Source organism: Physella acuta, unplaced genomic scaffold (genome assembly GCF_028476545.2).
Source record: "Physella acuta isolate Inbredline_101_S28 unplaced genomic scaffold, ASM2847654v3 ptg000433l, whole genome shotgun sequence".
Lineage (NCBI taxonomy): Eukaryota > Metazoa > Mollusca > Gastropoda > Physidae > Physella > Physella acuta.
The window spans coordinates 128,829-147,395 of record NW_026731952.1 but is presented as its reverse complement, the minus strand read 5'-3'; the positions used below and the strand labels follow the sequence as shown (position 1 = coordinate 147,395).

Genomic DNA, 18,567 nt, shown 5'->3' with positions numbered 1-18,567 from the left:
ATCCCTTACATCAACATCACCAATCCCTTACATCACCAATCCCTTACATCACCAGTCCCTTATATTATCAATCCCTTACATCACCAGTCCCTTACATAAACAGTCCATTTCATCACCAATCCCTTGCATCGCCAATCCCTTACATCACCAGTCCCTTATATTATCAATCCCTTACATCACCAGTCCCTTACATAAACAGTCCATTTCATCACCAAGCCCTTGCATCGCCAATCCCTTATATCACCAGTCCCTTATATAACCAGTCCCTTACATAAACAGTCCATTTCATCACCAGTCCCTTACATCACCAATCCCTTACATCCCCAGTCCCTTACATAATCAATCCCTTACATACCCAGTCCCGCACATCACAATTCTCTTACTTCCCTATTCCCTTACATTTCGAGTCCCTACATCATAAGTCCCTTATACCACTATTCCGTTACACCACTATCCCCTTACACACTATCCCTTACGGCGCCAGCCCTTACACCACCCGTCCCCTAATTATTCCCGCCTAATTACCACAAGCCCTATTGCCTTTGTCCCTCCCTATGCCCCACTACACACTGATTAGACTTCTGATAATTAGCTGTTGTCTTAAGACCTCGCTTGCCGAAGCCTGACATACCCAGAGATCATTGTCTTCGTGTCACTAGCCTTAGCCAACTTTGTTGTGTAATTTAACTTGACAATATTGTAAATTAGTTCACACACCGAACGGGTCTTTAATAAAAACTTATAGCAGTTGCTCAGAGTTGTCGTTCGTTGTCGTCTATGCGTATGTTATAAACGAAAATATTTGTCTAAAAGCTGTTCTGTGAATTGTATCTTATAAACGAAAATACTTGTCTAAAATCTGTTCTGTGAATTGTATGTTATAAACAAAGCTATTTAAAGTTCCAGACAGACACTATACAATAAAATGCCGACTTTATCTTCTAGCTGAAAAACATCAAATCGTAAATATTAACAAAACAATACAATGCAAGCTAGAAAATATTTTCTCAAAATAAAGTGACATTCTGAAATACACGTGGCTTATAAAACACACCAGAATTTGAATTAAAAATATAAAATTGTGCAAGAAGGAAATTATAACTCGAGTATAATATTTGAAATTCGCTATTTTTTTTTTCCAAACAGTGAACCATTATCATGTGGTCATGACGGAAGATCTAGTTGTCTTTGAGGTTATCCCGACACCTGACATAAGGTCTAGTTCTAGTTTTGTCTTTATCCCGACACCTGACATAAGATGTAGTTCTAAGTCCTAGTTTTGTCTTTGAGGTCACATAAAATTAAAATTGATTTTTCCCAAGACAACCCCCCCCCCCCCATTCCCCTGTTCTGCATTTTAAAAATGTTTGCAACACGCGGATAAAGAACCGATGTTCATTCAACGGTCGCCACAAATTATAGAGCGAATGTTTTATGCACGGCTCTACTTTGCAATAAACCAAATTTAAAACCGTATATGTCCCACAAAGACAACGTTTTTGTGAAAATTAAATATTCATCAAGAAAATTATTTTTTTAAAAATCAATTTTATGCAAGAATCAATCTCACAACTGGTAGAGTTCAAGTTAAGTAGGGCTTTGGTTTAACATAATTTAATACATCACACAGTCCTTAGAGGAAAAGATTTGCTAATCAACTTCCACGAATGTTCTAGATGTTTTAGATTTCTTGCACTTTTTTGTTTCATCCCAAGCAATCTGTATGTTTGTATGTATGTCAGAAGATACATGGCCGACTTTGGGGTCATCCATAAATGACGTCACGCTTTTTTGGACGATTTTTACCTCCCCCCTCCCCTCCGTCACACGTCGTCACAAAAAGCCAGACCGCCCCTAAAATAATTTCACACCTCAGCCTACACCCGCCCCCCCCCCCCCCTCAAAATTGCTGTTGAATTTTTCTAAAAACGTCGATATTTTTCCAAAATTTTGCCAGAACTCTGTCAACATAAAGAGTTTTGATCAATTCCTATTAAAATTTATTAAAACAGTTTTCTAATATGCGAAATAACGGCTAAAACTAATTTTCTAACATTGCTTTTTTATTATGCAAAAAAGTGACGTCACACCATATGACCCCCCCCCCCCCCCTCATCACACACCGTTACAAAATTACCGACCCCCTCCCCCCTTACGAGTGTGACGTCATTTATGGACGACCCCTTTATGTAAGCGTCATTATTTATGCAAGTGTATACACATACATCTAATTATGCTTTCGCTCGAGGTATTTAGCATTAACAGAAATATGGAAGTGCATTTATTAAACCAAATATTCATCTGGGTAAATAAAACCGGATTGGCTGATCCTAGTTATTTATCTCCCTTGTTACCAGTACTGATTATTGCCCTTTATTTATTAGCCCTTGTATCTGCCAAAAAGTTGAACTTTAACTACCCCAAATTTTACCTTTAAGTTGTCAAGTTCGTGGGCCAGCCCCCCCCCCCCCCCCCCTTCCCCAGACTAATCTCTTACTTAGCTTATCCACGTCTGATTGTTGCGCCTATCATGGAAGTTATGAATCGTCAGCGTATTAAAACCGGATGTATTAATGTTGCACTAGATTTTCCTAACCTCAGAGTCCTTAGTTACCAACCATCAGCATCAAACTCCACAGTTCATTGACCCATGCACGACGCCATCATAGCAACGATCTATGGAGATCTGCATGGCGATACGGGACAACCCCCCCACCCCCACACACACACCTCTACCACCACCCCCACACATGTGGTAACCAAAAGCTCGTGCACTGAGAACTAAAGAACATTTGTGTACCATTTGTTTGCCTCAAAGGCCGGCTCGTTTTACCTTAGGCCGTGTTCTCAATCACATACGTAGATCGATGGTTCTAGGTAAAGCCGAACAAGAGAACTATCTGGGGCTGGGTTCGATTGGAGTCGATCAATCAATTGATCAATCGATTAGTTGATCAATCAATCAATCGATCAAATTTCTGTTTGAAACTCCTGGTACACGGTGACCCGTACAGCTGGTGAACTAACGAGGCGAGTCGGGGGTCTCTCATTAACTGCTCGTTTAATTGCGTGGATGAGGCTTGGGCACTGAAGCGGAACGACGATTTTTTTTGGGGGGGGGGGGGGGGATAACTATATGTTGTGTACATGGTACAGTTACATATCACATATAGGGTACAGTTATATGAAATGGCAGACTTGACTGACGCAGACAGCTGGTTACAGTAGGGTATATATTTTAAAAACCCTTAAGGAATGTATCCTTATTAAATATGTGTATGTATGTGTGTATATGTGTGTGTATGTGTGTGCGACTAGAAACTCCATATTAGGTAGATTAGCCTGTCGCCCCTTCAGGGACATAGGCCGCTACAAGAGCTTTCCAGGCTTCTCTGTCCTTGGTTAATCTCAAAACTTTATCTTACCTACCTTATATATATATATATATATATATATATATATATATATATATATATATATATATATATATATATATATATATATATATATATATATATATATATATATTTTAATATATAGGCGCTTTTTAACATATTTAAACAATGCCTTCATCTTTTGTTCAGAGATCCACTTTGTTGTGGCTTTTTTCTCACCTAAACTAATAATGTATATGAACACCATATTCAGGACAACGATCTGTGTAAGCCGAGTTGTCTCCCCTGAAGGACCGATGTCAGGACAATGGGAGGACTAATCGAGGCCTTGACAGGGATGCTGATTGGCTGAGGTCACGTCACGTGGTCTACGTGAAGTGAGGATCACGTCAGCGACCCACGTAACGTGGCATGGCCACATCGGTTGAGAAATGGATGTGGGTGTTTAGAGCCGGGGTTGGGTTCATCCTGCTGGCAGGGTTGCTGTTCTTCATAGGGTTCGCCACAACCCACTGGCTGAGCGCGAGCAACGTGAACGTGGGGTTGTGGGAGGTGTGTGTGGGATCCACCTGCAGCAAGGTGTACTCCGACCTGCCAGGTGAGTGATGCTGTCAGTCTTAGAACAAAGTTTAGTCACGTGATGGTACCACACAACACGTCACGTGAGAGGTTTGTTTCTCACGGTGGTGGTTGATTTGATTACACACATAGGCTACTCGTATCATCGTTGACATGCTCACCCACACACATCACCCACTCCACCCACACCACCCACACGCATTACCCACTCCTTCCACACCAACCACACGCATCACCACCCACACGCATCACCCACACCATTCACACACATCACCCACTCCAGCCACACCAACCACACACATCACCCACTCCAGCCACACCAACCACACACATCACCCACTCCAGCCACACCAACCACACACATCACCCACTCCAGCCACACCAACCACACACATCACCAACCACACACATCACCACACCAACCACACACATCACCTACTCCACCGACACCAACCACACATCAGTCACTCCAACCACACCACCCACCCACATCACCCACACCACCTACACACATCACTCACTCACTTCACCCATACGTCACACTCACTCTCTACACCCCCTCGCACAACTCACACACAACTCACATGCACCAAACGCCGATCAAACAAATCTTTGATCAAACAAATCTTTGACGAATTAATGGTTTATTGGACTGAAGCCACCCCCCCATCCCATTATATTACCACCCCATCTACATTTTCTATCAACAGTTGTCACTATTTCATCTACCGCTTTTATTTACCCTCCATGTCAACGGCTCCAGATAAAAGTGCTATTAAATAATATTTTAAATTTTTCTTTAAATGTTATTGATCCATTGATAATATATCGGGTGGGGGGGGGGGGAAGGAAGGAGGATACATTGGCATGAGATATTCATCAATGAGCACCACTTAATCTTAATTCTGCCCCGATACTGACGATGATTCCACAACACATACAATTTGACGTTAAATGAATCCGATGCCTAGTGAGTTCTGCCCAGTCCAAAGATGACCGTTATCGTCTGCTCACAGGGTATCACGTGGCCACCCAAGCCTTCCAGATCATGGCCGTCATCGTGTACCTGTCGTCTCCCATCCTGCACTTCTTCGTCTACTGCAGCCGGAAGGACAAGACCAACGGGTACCTGGCCAGAATCTTTGACCTCGGCTTTAGCATCGGAGGTAAAAAAAAATCTTAACCACAGCGAATTTTAATTTTCTACTTTATATGTTTGGCTTTATTTTTCTTATTATGTACCAAGATTAATTTATGTAAGAATGTTGTTGGATTTATAAAAATAGTAAACACTTCACTATTTAAGAAAATAGAGAAGTAAAACTTAATGGGGAAATCTGAAATTTAGAGATAGATCTAGTTCGGATTAAAATGTTTAAAAAATTTGGTTTGCAATTTTTTTTTCTGCTGGCAATTTGTATTGATTGTGGTAACTGTTATATTATTTGCGCAAATGTGTTGAGCTTCTACATTTTGTATGTCTTGTTTACCATTTGTGCCCATATTGTACAAATGTGTTGTAGATTATTTGTATACACACCTACAACTTTCGTGTTCTGTTCCCCAGTCGGCTTCCACTTCATCAGCGTGATGGTGTTTGGTCTAAAAACTCCCGACCCAGGCAGCCTCTCCTGGTCCTTCAACATGTCAGCTGCAGCCGTCGCCATCGCCTTCATCGGCATCATCCTCGTCATCGTCTCCAGGGACAAGGCCCTGAAGAACTTCGGCTTCTTCCCCAAGGACGTCGCCCAGCGGAGGGTAGGGTCCCAGCAGACCAGCGGCACCGGCACGCCCGTGTCTACCAGCAGCCGAGCCCGGGGGGACACGCCCGCCACACTCAACAGAAGCCAGAACATTTTCGGCCCGGCGGAGCGACGCCCGCCACCGCCGGCACCGTTTACAACAACAGCATCAGCCACACCCCCTGCGGCGTACGGTCAAGGTCATAACCCACCGATCTTTGTCCAAAGTCGTGGGAGTCTTCCGCTCCCTGGCCCGGCCTACCCTCCTCCCGTGGAGTACCCTCCTCCCGTGGCGTACCCACCTCCCGTGGCGTACCCACCCTCCACGTCTCACTCACCTGGGGATCTGCGCCCCCTTAGAGGAGCCATCAGGCCCACAGCGCCGCCCATGGACAGGTGCGAACCCCCTTATGTTGAGAGCCCACCTCCCTCGTACTCCGAGGCCGTAAGATTTTCAACTCTTCAAAACCAGGAGCACTAAATTGTGACAGAGAACTGACGTGCAGGGGGAGTAGAGTGTCTCAGGGAACAGACCTGATTTTAAAGGAACTTGACGAAATGTGACAACTAGAGCTCTCGTAGATAACGCTATCAGAACTTTTCTGCTGATGAGTTCAAAGGTCGTTAGTGTGCGTTTGGTGTATGTTTGTGTTCGGTGTGTATGTGTGTATGCAGAAATGTTTTAAATTGAAAAATCTCTCCTACGACGACCTCTCTTAAACATCCTCCACTTACTACACACACACTCCCTCGTTATATATCTCTCTCTCTCTCACACTCCCTCGTTATATATAAATATATATATATATTATATTTTACACACACACACACACACACACACACACATATATATATATATATATATATATATATATATATATATATATATATATATATATATATATATATATATATATATATATATATATCTCACACACACTCGCTCGTGATCACACAAATACATGACTCTACTGCTCATTGGTAGAAATCCCTCCTGTTGTAACGATTGTTGAAAAAAAAAGTTTTTCAAGATGTTTGATCTCATAAATGTAATTTGAAGTTTTGGTGCAGCTGGAAAACGTCCAACAGCTTGATGTATATGTTACGGTCAAAGCCCGAAGTCGGCCAATGCTAGGATTGGCCGGCCAATCCGCGCATTGGCCAATATCGCCTCCCATCGGTCGGTCAAAGTCCGAAATTTTGCTTGATTTCGGCCTTTGGCCGGCCAATCCGCAGACTGGCCATGGTGGACCGGCCAAAGTCTGAAATAGCTCTTCATTTCGGCCTTTGGCCGGCCAGTCCGCGGACTGGCCATGGTGGACCGGCCAAAGTCTTAATTAGAAGATCATCTGGCTAGGGACGACCGGCCAAAGTCCGAATTAGAAGATCATGAGCAGATTTTATTTTATGCCGTAAGGATCATGAAATTAAGTCTTTATTGATTATTAATTAAAGTAAATGACAGACACATTCAGATTTTTTATTGCACTATAGTCTCAATCAATCAATATTATCATTTGTTACAACAAGTTGAACTTTTATGGCATTTAGAATTACATAGCAGCTTGATATGTTTACACTTGCAGCGATTTGTTGTGCACTTAGTTGTGCAATTGCAGCGAGTGTAGCCTTGGCCCCCAGTCAATGATTGTGAAGATGCGATGGTTCGTAGTGATTTTTATCAGTGCCAACTGACGACAATAAGAGCAGTTTTTCGTGAAGAATTGAAAACTCACTTCTAGCATACAGTTGTTTTAGAACACCATGTTCCGTTCCTAATTTGTAGAAACCGCCCTCGGCGCTCATGACAACTGCAATCACGCTTCGGGGATCACCGTGACCTCTGTCAACATCTGGAACACGGGTGCGTACATTGTCACCCACTTCACCATCTTTAAATTTTGTATTTGATGTTTTAAGCATCTTAGCACCTTGAGTTTGCAAGCCAGTATGAGCTGCTGATCTGTGTTCCGTGATGTCTTGTTTCTTGTGACACGATCTGCAGTACCCTTCGTCTGCTTCATTGGGTATTCCACAAATAGCATGGTCATCGTTGCCACAGGATCCAAAAGAATAAGCTGCACTACAATGTTTTTCACAAACAATATAGAATCTGTTTGCCACATTATTGTCACGCAACTGGTCTGGGCGTTCCGCCACGGCAGTAGATGTGTTAGCTGAGGATGTCGTTGCATTTATGGCAACCTCGATTTCTTGTTCAATGTTCTCAAGATCTTCCTCAGTAACTATTTTATCGAGAGCCCTTATATGGAAACTAACATGGATTTACATTTTTTTTTCTTTTGGCAGCCATCTGCTATGTCTGTTTCATGGTCTGACGGCCCTTTTGATCCATGTCGCCTTGCATATAGAATGCTATACAAACAAAAGCTAAACAATACGTTACTCTCAATGAAAACGCACCCAGAATAATGAAAATGCGATCACAATTTAGTCTAGATAGAACATTGGCCAGGACATCCCGGCCAGTGCGCGCATTGGCCGGCCAATGTACAAAATACGCTGTCAAGTTTAAGCGCTTCGGACTTTGGCCAGTACGTCCCGGCCAGTGCGCGCATTGGCCGGCCAATGTACGAAATACGATCTTAGCACTAAGTTCTTCGGGCTTTGGCCAGTACGTCCCGGCCAGTGCGCGCATTGGCCGGCCAATGTACGAAATACGATCTTAGTACTAAGTTCTTCGGGCTTTGGCCAAGAGAGCCGGCCAATGCGCGGATTGGCCGGCCAATCCGCGCTTTGGCCGCACTTCGGGCTTTGACCGTAACATATACATGTGACATTGTGTGACAGATTGGTGTATACATGTGACATTGTGTGACAGATTGGTGTATACATGTGACATTGTGTGACAGATTGGTGTATACATGTGACATTGTGTGACACATTGAGTCGATTGCAGAGGCGTAGCGAGGGGGGTACATATGTCCCCGGGCGCCGACCTTAGGGGCGCCAAAATGGGTTGTAAAAACAAATTAAAATCTCATTTTAGCTGCATTTTTGTATTATAAATATAAAAAAGTAAATGGGGGGGGGGGGGGGGAAGGCGCAAATCGAAAGTTTGAGGTGGGGGGTGCAAATTGCAAATTGAAAGGTTGCTACCGAGGGGGGGGGGGGGGGGGGCCAAATTGAAAGTTTGTCCCCGGGCGCCGGGAAGGGTCGCTACGCCTCTGCTCGATTGTGTGATACTAATTGTATTGTAGAGCAAACGTAGTCAGAAATCGAGCTAAAATCGATTCTCTGTGACCTAATTAAAAAAGAAAAACTTCCAAACAAATCTTTGCCTTCACAACTGCTGATCTAAGTTCGTGCACAAAGTGGATTCAGAGAATCCAAATCTTTTTTTTTTCCTCTTTTATCAAAGAGCTAACTTTTTTTCAAAGCGCGAAACAGTTTCCTTTGACGATTAATTAAAATCTATTACAAGCTGTTCTATTAGTATAAGTTGAGTGTATGTGTGTGAATGATGAGAACTGTTGGTGAATGTTCTTCACATTTTTCAAGATGTACAGTGTGAGCGATAGTAGTGGGACCAAGTGTGTTGTTGAGTGGAAGTCTGCCATATCTCGCAGCATCTGTGATATCTAACCAAACCAATGTGATAGATTTGTGATAGATTTGTGATTGTTTTCAATGTGTGAGTGTTTTGTTCATGCAAGTCTGCATAGGTCAGAAACTAATGTCGTCTGTCCTCTGAATACGTACATGGAATCTTGCAAAATGTGTATATAGGTTATTTATGTAATACAAGAACATTCCGAACTGCAAAAACAATGCAATTTTAATAATTCTACACTTTTACTATTGTACATTCACCTTATATATATATATATATATATATATTATGCAATTAATTATTGGAATTGAATGTTGCAATTAATTGAAACCAGTGAAAAGTGTATTAATTATATGTTCCAGTGTTTTTCTCGGTATGGCACGTTAATGATGTCTGGTGCGTGTGACCGCAGGGGTCTCTGGTTTAATTAGGGGGGGGGGGGGGCAATCAATGTGACGCGACTATATCCAACTTTTAAATATCTTTTTAATGGAGGGGGGGGGGGTGTGTGGAAAAAGGTCAGCTGTAATTTAATCGATATTTTGTACCACGAAGAATTTATTTTAAAATTTAGTTGTATTTAGTCGAGAATGTCTGGAGCTGAAATTAAGTCCATGGTGTAAATTTAGTTTAGGGTTAAAAATAAATTATAACGAGATCGCTCTAGACTCGTGGCTCTTCTAGCGCGAGCGGGTCTGTCGCTGCAGAATTAGCGCTCACTATAATGGGGGTGTCTTGGGGGAAGAGGGGGGGGGGGGCGTATAACGTCTGCGCTGTATACGCACCTGAGTCCATTGTTCACTTGTTATATCTTGTTTGTTTTTCTGCTCAATGACACATCACGTGACCTCGTTATGTAACAACAAAAATGTTTGTAAATTGTTAATGAATACAGTCATACAATCAATACTTTGTTGAGTCATCTCTATCGTCTGTGTTGAGTGTTTGGTTTTGTTTACACGGCACAATGATGTGTGTTTACAATTACGTGGCCTAATTGACTTTTGGTCAAGAAAATGTCAGCCTTGGTTCTGTAGGTGTGATCATCTATGCTGTCAATTTTAGGTGTCGTCTGTTACTCAAAGGTCCGAGGATCGAACCCAACCTAGAAGGCAGGGTGTACCAAAAAGAGGAAGAAAGTTGATAAAAATAGATTTGTGTGTCGTAATTTGGCCAACAAAGAAATCTATCTATAACTAGCCGTCCCGGCCAGGCCCTGCTCTGGCTTCTGTGAAAAACCTTTCTGTTAAAGACCATTACCTGTGTGTTTAGTAATCATCATAAACCCGGCATTGCCCACCCAAACCACAACCAAAACCAAAACAACAAAACGCAAACATAACGCTAACACAATTACAAATACAAACGAAAACAAAAACTTAACAACAAACACAACCACACCCACAAACACCAATACAAACACAAAGAAAAAACAAACAAAAAAGCAAACGAAAACAAAAACCTAACAACAAACCCAACCACAAACACCAATACCAACAAAAAAAAAATCAACGAAAAAAGCAAACGAAAACAAACCAAATCCAAACGCAAAACCAACCAAAAACACAAATACAAACCCAAACAAAAAAACCACAAACAAAAACGAAAAAAGAAAGAACAAAAACGAACCAAATTAAAACGCAACCACTAACGCAAACCCACCTAAACACAAAGAAAACACTAACGCGAACATAAACGCCCGGGGCGGAATCACCTGTTTTAGCTTAATGAACGACTATAGTACCCCAACTTATTCACAGTCTTTTGCACTCACTTAAACGAACGCGCCTGTTTCAATTTAATAAACAATTTTAATACTCCAAGCTTATCCGTAAAATACCTACAACATTTGCACTTGATCAATCCCCGCTAATTATGTAATTATTTTTTTTCCCAACACCAAAACAAAGTAATTAAAAAGTAAATTATTTTCACGGAATGCAATGGTTTTATAAAGGGAAGTAATTGTGTTTTTCCTAATTTATCAAAGGGAAGTAAGTGCTATAGGACTAAATAAAGACATAATTAGAATTTTTGTAAAAGATGATATTTTTTTTAAAACTTGTGTTGAATGAACATGCCGACAATTATTACTATAATTTGAAAAATGAAAATTATTTCCCAACACTTTCAATGGTAATTTTTTAGCTCATAAATTTAGACAAATGCGCACGCTAATTTTCTAACACTTAAATTCGTACAATTCCAACGACATACAAATGCATTACATACAGAACTGAGCTTTATATATTAGATTGGTGAGTCAAGCGGTGGGTTTTCCTGGGGACGGGATGTTTGAGGTGGGTGGGGTGGAGGGGGCAGAATTCAATGTTTTTTTTACTAAAACTGACAGTATTTTCATTTTATAGTAGATAATCCGTTGCTTTCTAATTGCTGGGAATAATGGTTCAACCCCCCACTCATCCCTACCCCAAGAAAACCAAACCTGACAAGCCCGTGCTAATTACCCCCCCCCCCCCCCACACACACACGATCCCACACCTAATGATAACGGTAACAACACCGTGTTGTTTTAGTGACGATGGCGACCTATGACACAGGGAGCGTCACAATCTAAATTACTGCCACTACAATCACCGCTCGATCGATTTATGACCCCATTCACTCGATGCCAAGAAGCACACTGTCTTTATTGATTTGATCCAGTCTCGATAAAGTTCGACAAAAGTGTGCCTTGCAGTCAATATCTGGGTTTCTTTTTTCTGCCATAAATATACATTTTAACGGTCAATTGATCATAGGTAGGCCACCTTATGGCAGATTTACTAAGGTACTTGCTGCTTCGTCAGTCAAGGTGTATAATCATGAAGATAGTAAACAATGGTAATATATATATATATATATATATATATATATATATATATATATATATATATATATATATATATATACGTATAATGCGATTATTTAGAATAACTAACAATTTTTGCCTTTAATAAATGATCACAATTATACATAACCGGATAAAATTAGAAGACCTTGTAACTGAACGGTATTCCCACAGTTTATTAAAGTAAACCATGTAGTATAGCTAGTATACCGCGACAGACGTACTTGCGCAATGAAGCGGTAAAGTTAGTATTGACGTCACGTTGACGTACGAGTAGACCGCTGTTCGTCGTTCGGGTAAACACACATTGTGTTTTTTGTGTAGACCTTCTACTATTCGGAGCTAGGTAGCTCGCCCCACTCCGGGTGTTGTAATAGGTGTGTTGACTGAAAATTTGACCCCTACGTTACACCAGGCCCCAGGTTAAGACTCAGACGACTCTCGTACTCAGGGTTAACTACACGTCTACATTAAAAATCACAGTTTTAAAATTTTATACTTAGTATTAATGCTATGGTCGATGATCAACTTATCTATTCAATTGATTCAATAACGGTAGCAACAGTAGACACGGAGTAGTAGTTTCTAGGTTTTTGTCTGAATGAAAACAAATAATTAGCTTAATTAAATGTAAGAATAGAAATTTATATATAGGAAAAATAGTTATTTTTAATTATTTTTTTTTGGGTTAAAGATTTTTTTTTACCATGGGAGGATGCGTATGTGAATGCTTGTGTATATTAACCCCAACCCCCCCCCCCCTTCCTCGTCCCACCCCGAATCATTGCCGTAGTTCGTCTCTAATAGCGATCGATGAAGTTGATTCCAGACACACAAAAAATATCCTGATATCCTATGCTGTCTAAAATAAAACAGAAAATTTTGATCTACTTTTCTATAGAGTAATCCTACCCTACCGGCGACTAAACGGACAGGAAATGGTTAAATCTTTTTTTTTATGTTATCTTCTTTCTTAATGACAAAAACTTGCAGACGCTAGGAAATGAACATGAAAAATGATAAGAACAATGGTTTGCGATGATTGGTAATTTGTTTTAGAGAAAGTGGGTGGACAAATTAGGACCAGACCAGGCACTAAAACAAAGTCGAATCACGTGGACTCCTCGTGCCAGTAACGCCCTAGGTGTCGGGGAGAGGGGGGGTGAAGGGGGATCTGCACTGATTTGAACTCACCATCTGTGTCGATTGGTCTGAACGTCTGTTTATTCCTATCGTCATCCATGTTAGTCCTGCTCCCGTCTGTTTATTCCCATTGTCATCCATGTTAGTCCTGCTCCCGTCTGTTTATTCCCATTGTCATCCATATTAGTCCTACTCCCCAGACTACAAGCCTCACCTTCAGGAAGCATTAATGCAAGGTTTATTTTTAATCACAGCGTCACCTTAATTAACTAAAAACAATTAGAGTACAAACTGAGAGTTTAATTCGTGCTGTTTATTCTGGCCAAGCTGAAAATAAAAACTGCCCTACATCTCTCCCAGTGGTTTCCATTTATGGTTATGATGACGTCAGGATTTCTGTTTTTAAATCTTTAACTATTCACTTTTCAATTAACGCTGAAGCGACAGCGGGGGAAGGGCGTAGAGAGCTGTATCCAAGGGCCCCCACATTGTCTCTTACAAATCGTAGTAAATTTTAGTTTACAGCGTAAATGTTGGCTTTTACAATAAAATAAATATAGTTATTTAAATAATGGTGCCTTATTATTATATATTTAAAGAAAATAATTTATTCTCTAATTTTGTGCATTATTGTATAAAAGATTGCTATTAAAACGTTTTTAATGAATTTCTTTTTAATTTTTAAAGAAATTAATTTGTTCCTGGAAAAGACTACAATAAATTTCAGTTTCTCCTCTTTCCCCAGAACCGAGGCTATCTTGGTGGAAATGTCTTTCTATAATTAGATGAGGTGCTTGTTCGTCCATATGTGAGTGGTGGAAAATAAGAATTTATAATAGATTGACGACAGAAGCCTGTGGTTGTATATAACACATTTATTGGGTCTAACTACCTCACGATGGTAACACACAGAGAGGGCGGGCGGAAGTACACAAGGGACATCACTCAAGATAACAATATTATAAATATAACTAATACAGAAGAGTGAGTTCCCTTGACCTCACAATTATTTCAATCTATTACATCCCTTTACCCTTAGAACACAATAACACATCTCTCAATAGAACAATTGATAGTATCCTAAAATCACCAATTATATTGTAACATGAACACTATGGTAGATTACATCCTTACAAACAATGCACAATATGCTACAACATAATCAAAATACAAAACAATAATGTCAAAGTCCTTTTGACCTTTAGAATCATAGGTCTAACTTATTTGGGACTTTGATTGTCCTGCTTGACCTTCTCAGTGGCTTCTGATTTGGTGACTCAAGATTCTGACCATCTGGATTCTCTATCTCAGGAGGTCTAGGATTTAAATCATTAACTCCAGAATTTACATTTTCTGACTCCAGACAACTTGGTTCACTCATATCAACAGAACTTGGTTGTGGAACAAACTGAGTTGGTGTGAACTGTTCAGACTTGGTAGGATTGACAGATTCACACTTATTATCTGCACAAGTTATTTTCAACTGGTCTGCATGTCTACGGACAATAAGTCCATCATTTGTTTTTACTTTATAAGACACAGGTCCTGTACATTGAACAATTTGACCTGGTATCCATTTTTCCTTTCTCCCATAATTTCTCAGATACACATTATCATTAACTGCAAATTCTCTTTCAATGGATGATTTGTCATGATTTACTTTTTGTGTATGTTGATGTTGGGAAACAGACCTTTGAACAGTTGGATGTAGTAGGTCAAGATGAGTTTTAATTTTCCTACCACATAGCAATTCACATGGTGCAACACCTGTTGTTATATGAGGAGTTGTGCGGTATTTGGTTAAGAACCTGTTTACTCTTTCTCTAAGAGAAAACTTGTTACCGGTATTCATTTTTACCATAGCGGTTTTGAATATGCCTACCGCTCTTTCAGCTAAACCATTCCCAGCAGGATGATAGGGGGATGTGGTTATATGCTCAATACCATTTGCCACACAAAACAGTTTAAACTCATGAGCTGTGAAACTAGGCCCATTATCTGAAACAATTTGATCTGGTAATCCATGAGTTGAAAATATTTCCTTAAGTTCTATAATGGTATCATTTGCAGTGATTGTGTTCATGATTTTAACTTCTAACCATTTAGAATGTGAATCAATAACAATTAAGAACATTTTGTTCATGAAAGGTCCTGCGAAATCTATATGTATACGTTTCCATGGTTCGATTGGCCAGTCCCAGTTTTGCAAAGGTGCTGTAGCTGGTTGATTTGAATGTTGTGCACAGCTTGAACAAAGTTTTACATATTTTTCAATATCAGCATCCATATGTGGCCACCAGAACCATGATCTTGCTAGACTCTTCATTTTGGAAGAACCAAGATGAGTATCATGTAAAGTTCTTAAAACTTCTTTTTGTAACATTTTGGGGATAATTACTCTTGACCCCCATAGTATACATCCATCTTCTAGACTTAACTCTGTTTTTCTTATTTTATATGGCTTTAAGTCCTCATTCACTGACTCTTCAGGCCAACCATTCTTACAGTACTCATATACTTTTATTAAGCACTCATCTTTTTGTGTTTCTCTTTTAATATCATTCACATTTATATTGGAGTTATCCATGATAGTGAAGAGAACAAATACATCTTCTGGTACATAGCTCAGGCTTTGGTTTTTTAAAGGTAATCTACTAAGACTATCTGCACTATTCTCAGATCCAGGTTTGTATTTCAATTCATAATTGTATGCAGTTAGTGTGATAGCCCATCTTTGAATTCTTGGTGAGGCATGCTCAGGTAGGGTTTTGTTTTCTCCAAATAAACCTAGCAATGGTTTATGATCTGTAAAGATGGTGAACTTCCTACCAAACAGAAACTTATGAAATTTCTTAACACCAAAAATGATGCCTAAGCCTTCCCTATCTAACTGAGAATAATTTTTCTCAGCCTGGTTCAAAGATCTACTGGCAAAAGCAATGGGTCTGTCACCCTTCTCATCCATGTGGGACAAGACTGCTCCTACACCATCTGGTGAAGCATCACATGTTAATATAAGTCTTTTCCCTGGGTCATAGTGAGTTAGTAAGGTGTCAGCAGACAAAGCCTCTTTTGCTGTATTAAAAGCAGCTTCTTGTTGTTTACCCCAGTGCCAAGTTGCATTTTTCTGTAGCAGCTTGTACAGTGGTGATAGTTTACCAGACAGATTTCCTATGAACTTTGCATAGTAATTTATTAAGCCCAAAAAAGCTCTTAGTTGTTGGGTATTTTCAGGTTTGGGTGCTTCTTTAATGGCTTTTGTTTTCTCAGGTTGAGGTCTGATACCTTGTTTGCTTAATATATAACCAAGAAAACTAATTTCTGTCAACATGAATTGACATTTATCTTTGTTTATCTTTAAACCTTTTTCACCAACAATTTTCAAGACTTTATCAAGTGTTTTAAGATGTTCAGTGTCATTCTTACCAGTTATGTACACATTGTCAAAGTACACACAAACATTTGGAATATCCTTAAAAATACTGTCCATGACAGCTTGGAAAATTCCAGGGCTAGATGATATGCCAAAACATAGTCTTTCATATTGGTAGAGTCCTTTATGTGTGTTTATTGTCGTATAGACTTTTGAATCTGGATGCAGTTCTAGTTGAGTGTAAGCATGACTAAAGTCTAATTCAGTGAATTTGTCTCCTCCTGCCAAATTCAAAGAAATTTCCTCAATGTTAGGAATAGGGTACCTATTTAGCTCTATTTGCTTATTCAGTGTAGTTTTATAATCTCCACAAATTCTTATAGAACCATCCTTCTTTAACACTGGCACAATGGGTGTCGCCCAATCGGAATAGTCTACCTTCTTTATAATGCCATTAGATTCCAATCTACTTAGCTCATTTTCAATTTTATTCCTCATTGCATAAGGTGGAACTCTAGCTTTGCAGTATCTTGGATTTGTATCTTTAATGCTTAACTTCACTGTTCTATCATTTAGTAAACCTGAATTACCAAAAACACATTTATTTTCAGATATAACTTTATCTAGTGAAGTAAGACTAGATTCTTTTACATTCTTCAATGAACAAATACTCTCCCAATTTAACTTAAGATCACTTAACCAGTTCCTACCTAGTAATGGCGGTCCATTTCCTTCAACCACAAGAAGAGGAAGTTTAACACTTTGACCATTATAACTTACATGAACCATACACTCTCCTATTACCGGAACATTGTCACCAGTGTATGTTGTTAGGCACTTGTGACATGGCTGTAGAGGCACTGATCCTCCAGTGACAGCGTCAAAATCTTTCTTTGTTATGAGTGTTAGAGATGCTCCAGTGTCAAGTTGGAAGCTGATGCTCTTACCGTTGATATAAACTGGTACATTGATGGGAGCATGACTTTTTGATTTCACAGAGAATAGGTTGAAATCCGGCTGCGAATCAGTTTGAGCATTTTCACAGGTAGAGTGGTTCATTGGTTGGGTTAGGTAGTCTTGGTGAGAGTTAACATAGTGCTGCCTTTGGTTGCGGTACTGTCTTGACTGGCTAGATTTAGCAACAGACGAAGACTTTGCAAAGCAGGCCTTGGCAATGTGACCTTGCTTACCGCACTTATAACAAGTTGCAGACTTGAACTTGCACCGATGAGATGCATGGGGACCTTTGCATCGATGACATTTTTGATAATTATTACTAGATTTAGATCTAGGATTTGAACGAGCAGGGTGTTTAGCATAAGTTGAAATGCTCTGTTGGGGTTGATGTTTATTGACTAACCTGCTGTTTACTGCATGGATCTCTGAAGGTGCTAAAGATCTCGCCGCATCTGATGACTGCTGGAATGAAGTTGCAAGTTGTATTGCTTTTTCCAATTTTAGATCTGACTCGAGCAGCAACTTTCTTTGAATATCAGGGCTGTTTACACCTGTCACAAACTTTTCACATAATCTGTCAGACAGCGTGTCTCCAAATTCACAAAATCTACTTAAATGACGTAAAGCAGCAACATATTCTGATATTGACTCGTTTGGTTGACGAGTCCTACCGTCAAATCTAGCTCTACATAAAAACTTTGATGGGGTAGGCGCATGGTGGTCTGTTAGCAATTTGCTCAGCTCGTTAAAGCTCTTGGTATCTGGACTAGCTGGTGCGCATAAGTCCTTTAGTAGCCTGAATTGTTGAGGCCCTATGACTGTTAACAAAACAGCTCTCTTTTTGGCTTCTATCGTCACATTGTTAGCTTCTAGGTAAAAGCTTAACCTCTCTAGGTAATCTTGAATGATTTCATCATTCGCATCAAATTCTTTTATTTGGCCATACAGCGCCA

The 18,567-nt window shown here is 40.0% G+C and overlaps 1 protein-coding gene across 1 annotated transcript; it reads left to right on the top strand.

Annotated features, from left to right (window-relative positions):
* The first annotated feature begins 3,654 nt into the window (after positions 1–3,654).
* Positions 3,655–6,439, top strand: LOC131942925 (uncharacterized). The gene is made up of 3 exons (XM_059302897.1): positions 3,655–3,993; positions 4,991–5,140; positions 5,542–6,439. Exons 1-3 carry the CDS (start codon positions 3,807–3,809, stop codon positions 6,195–6,197), a joined length of 993 nt encoding a protein of 330 aa, XP_059158880.1. The 5' UTR covers positions 3,655–3,806; the 3' UTR covers positions 6,198–6,439.
* Positions 6,440–18,567: the final 12,128 nt, after the last annotated feature.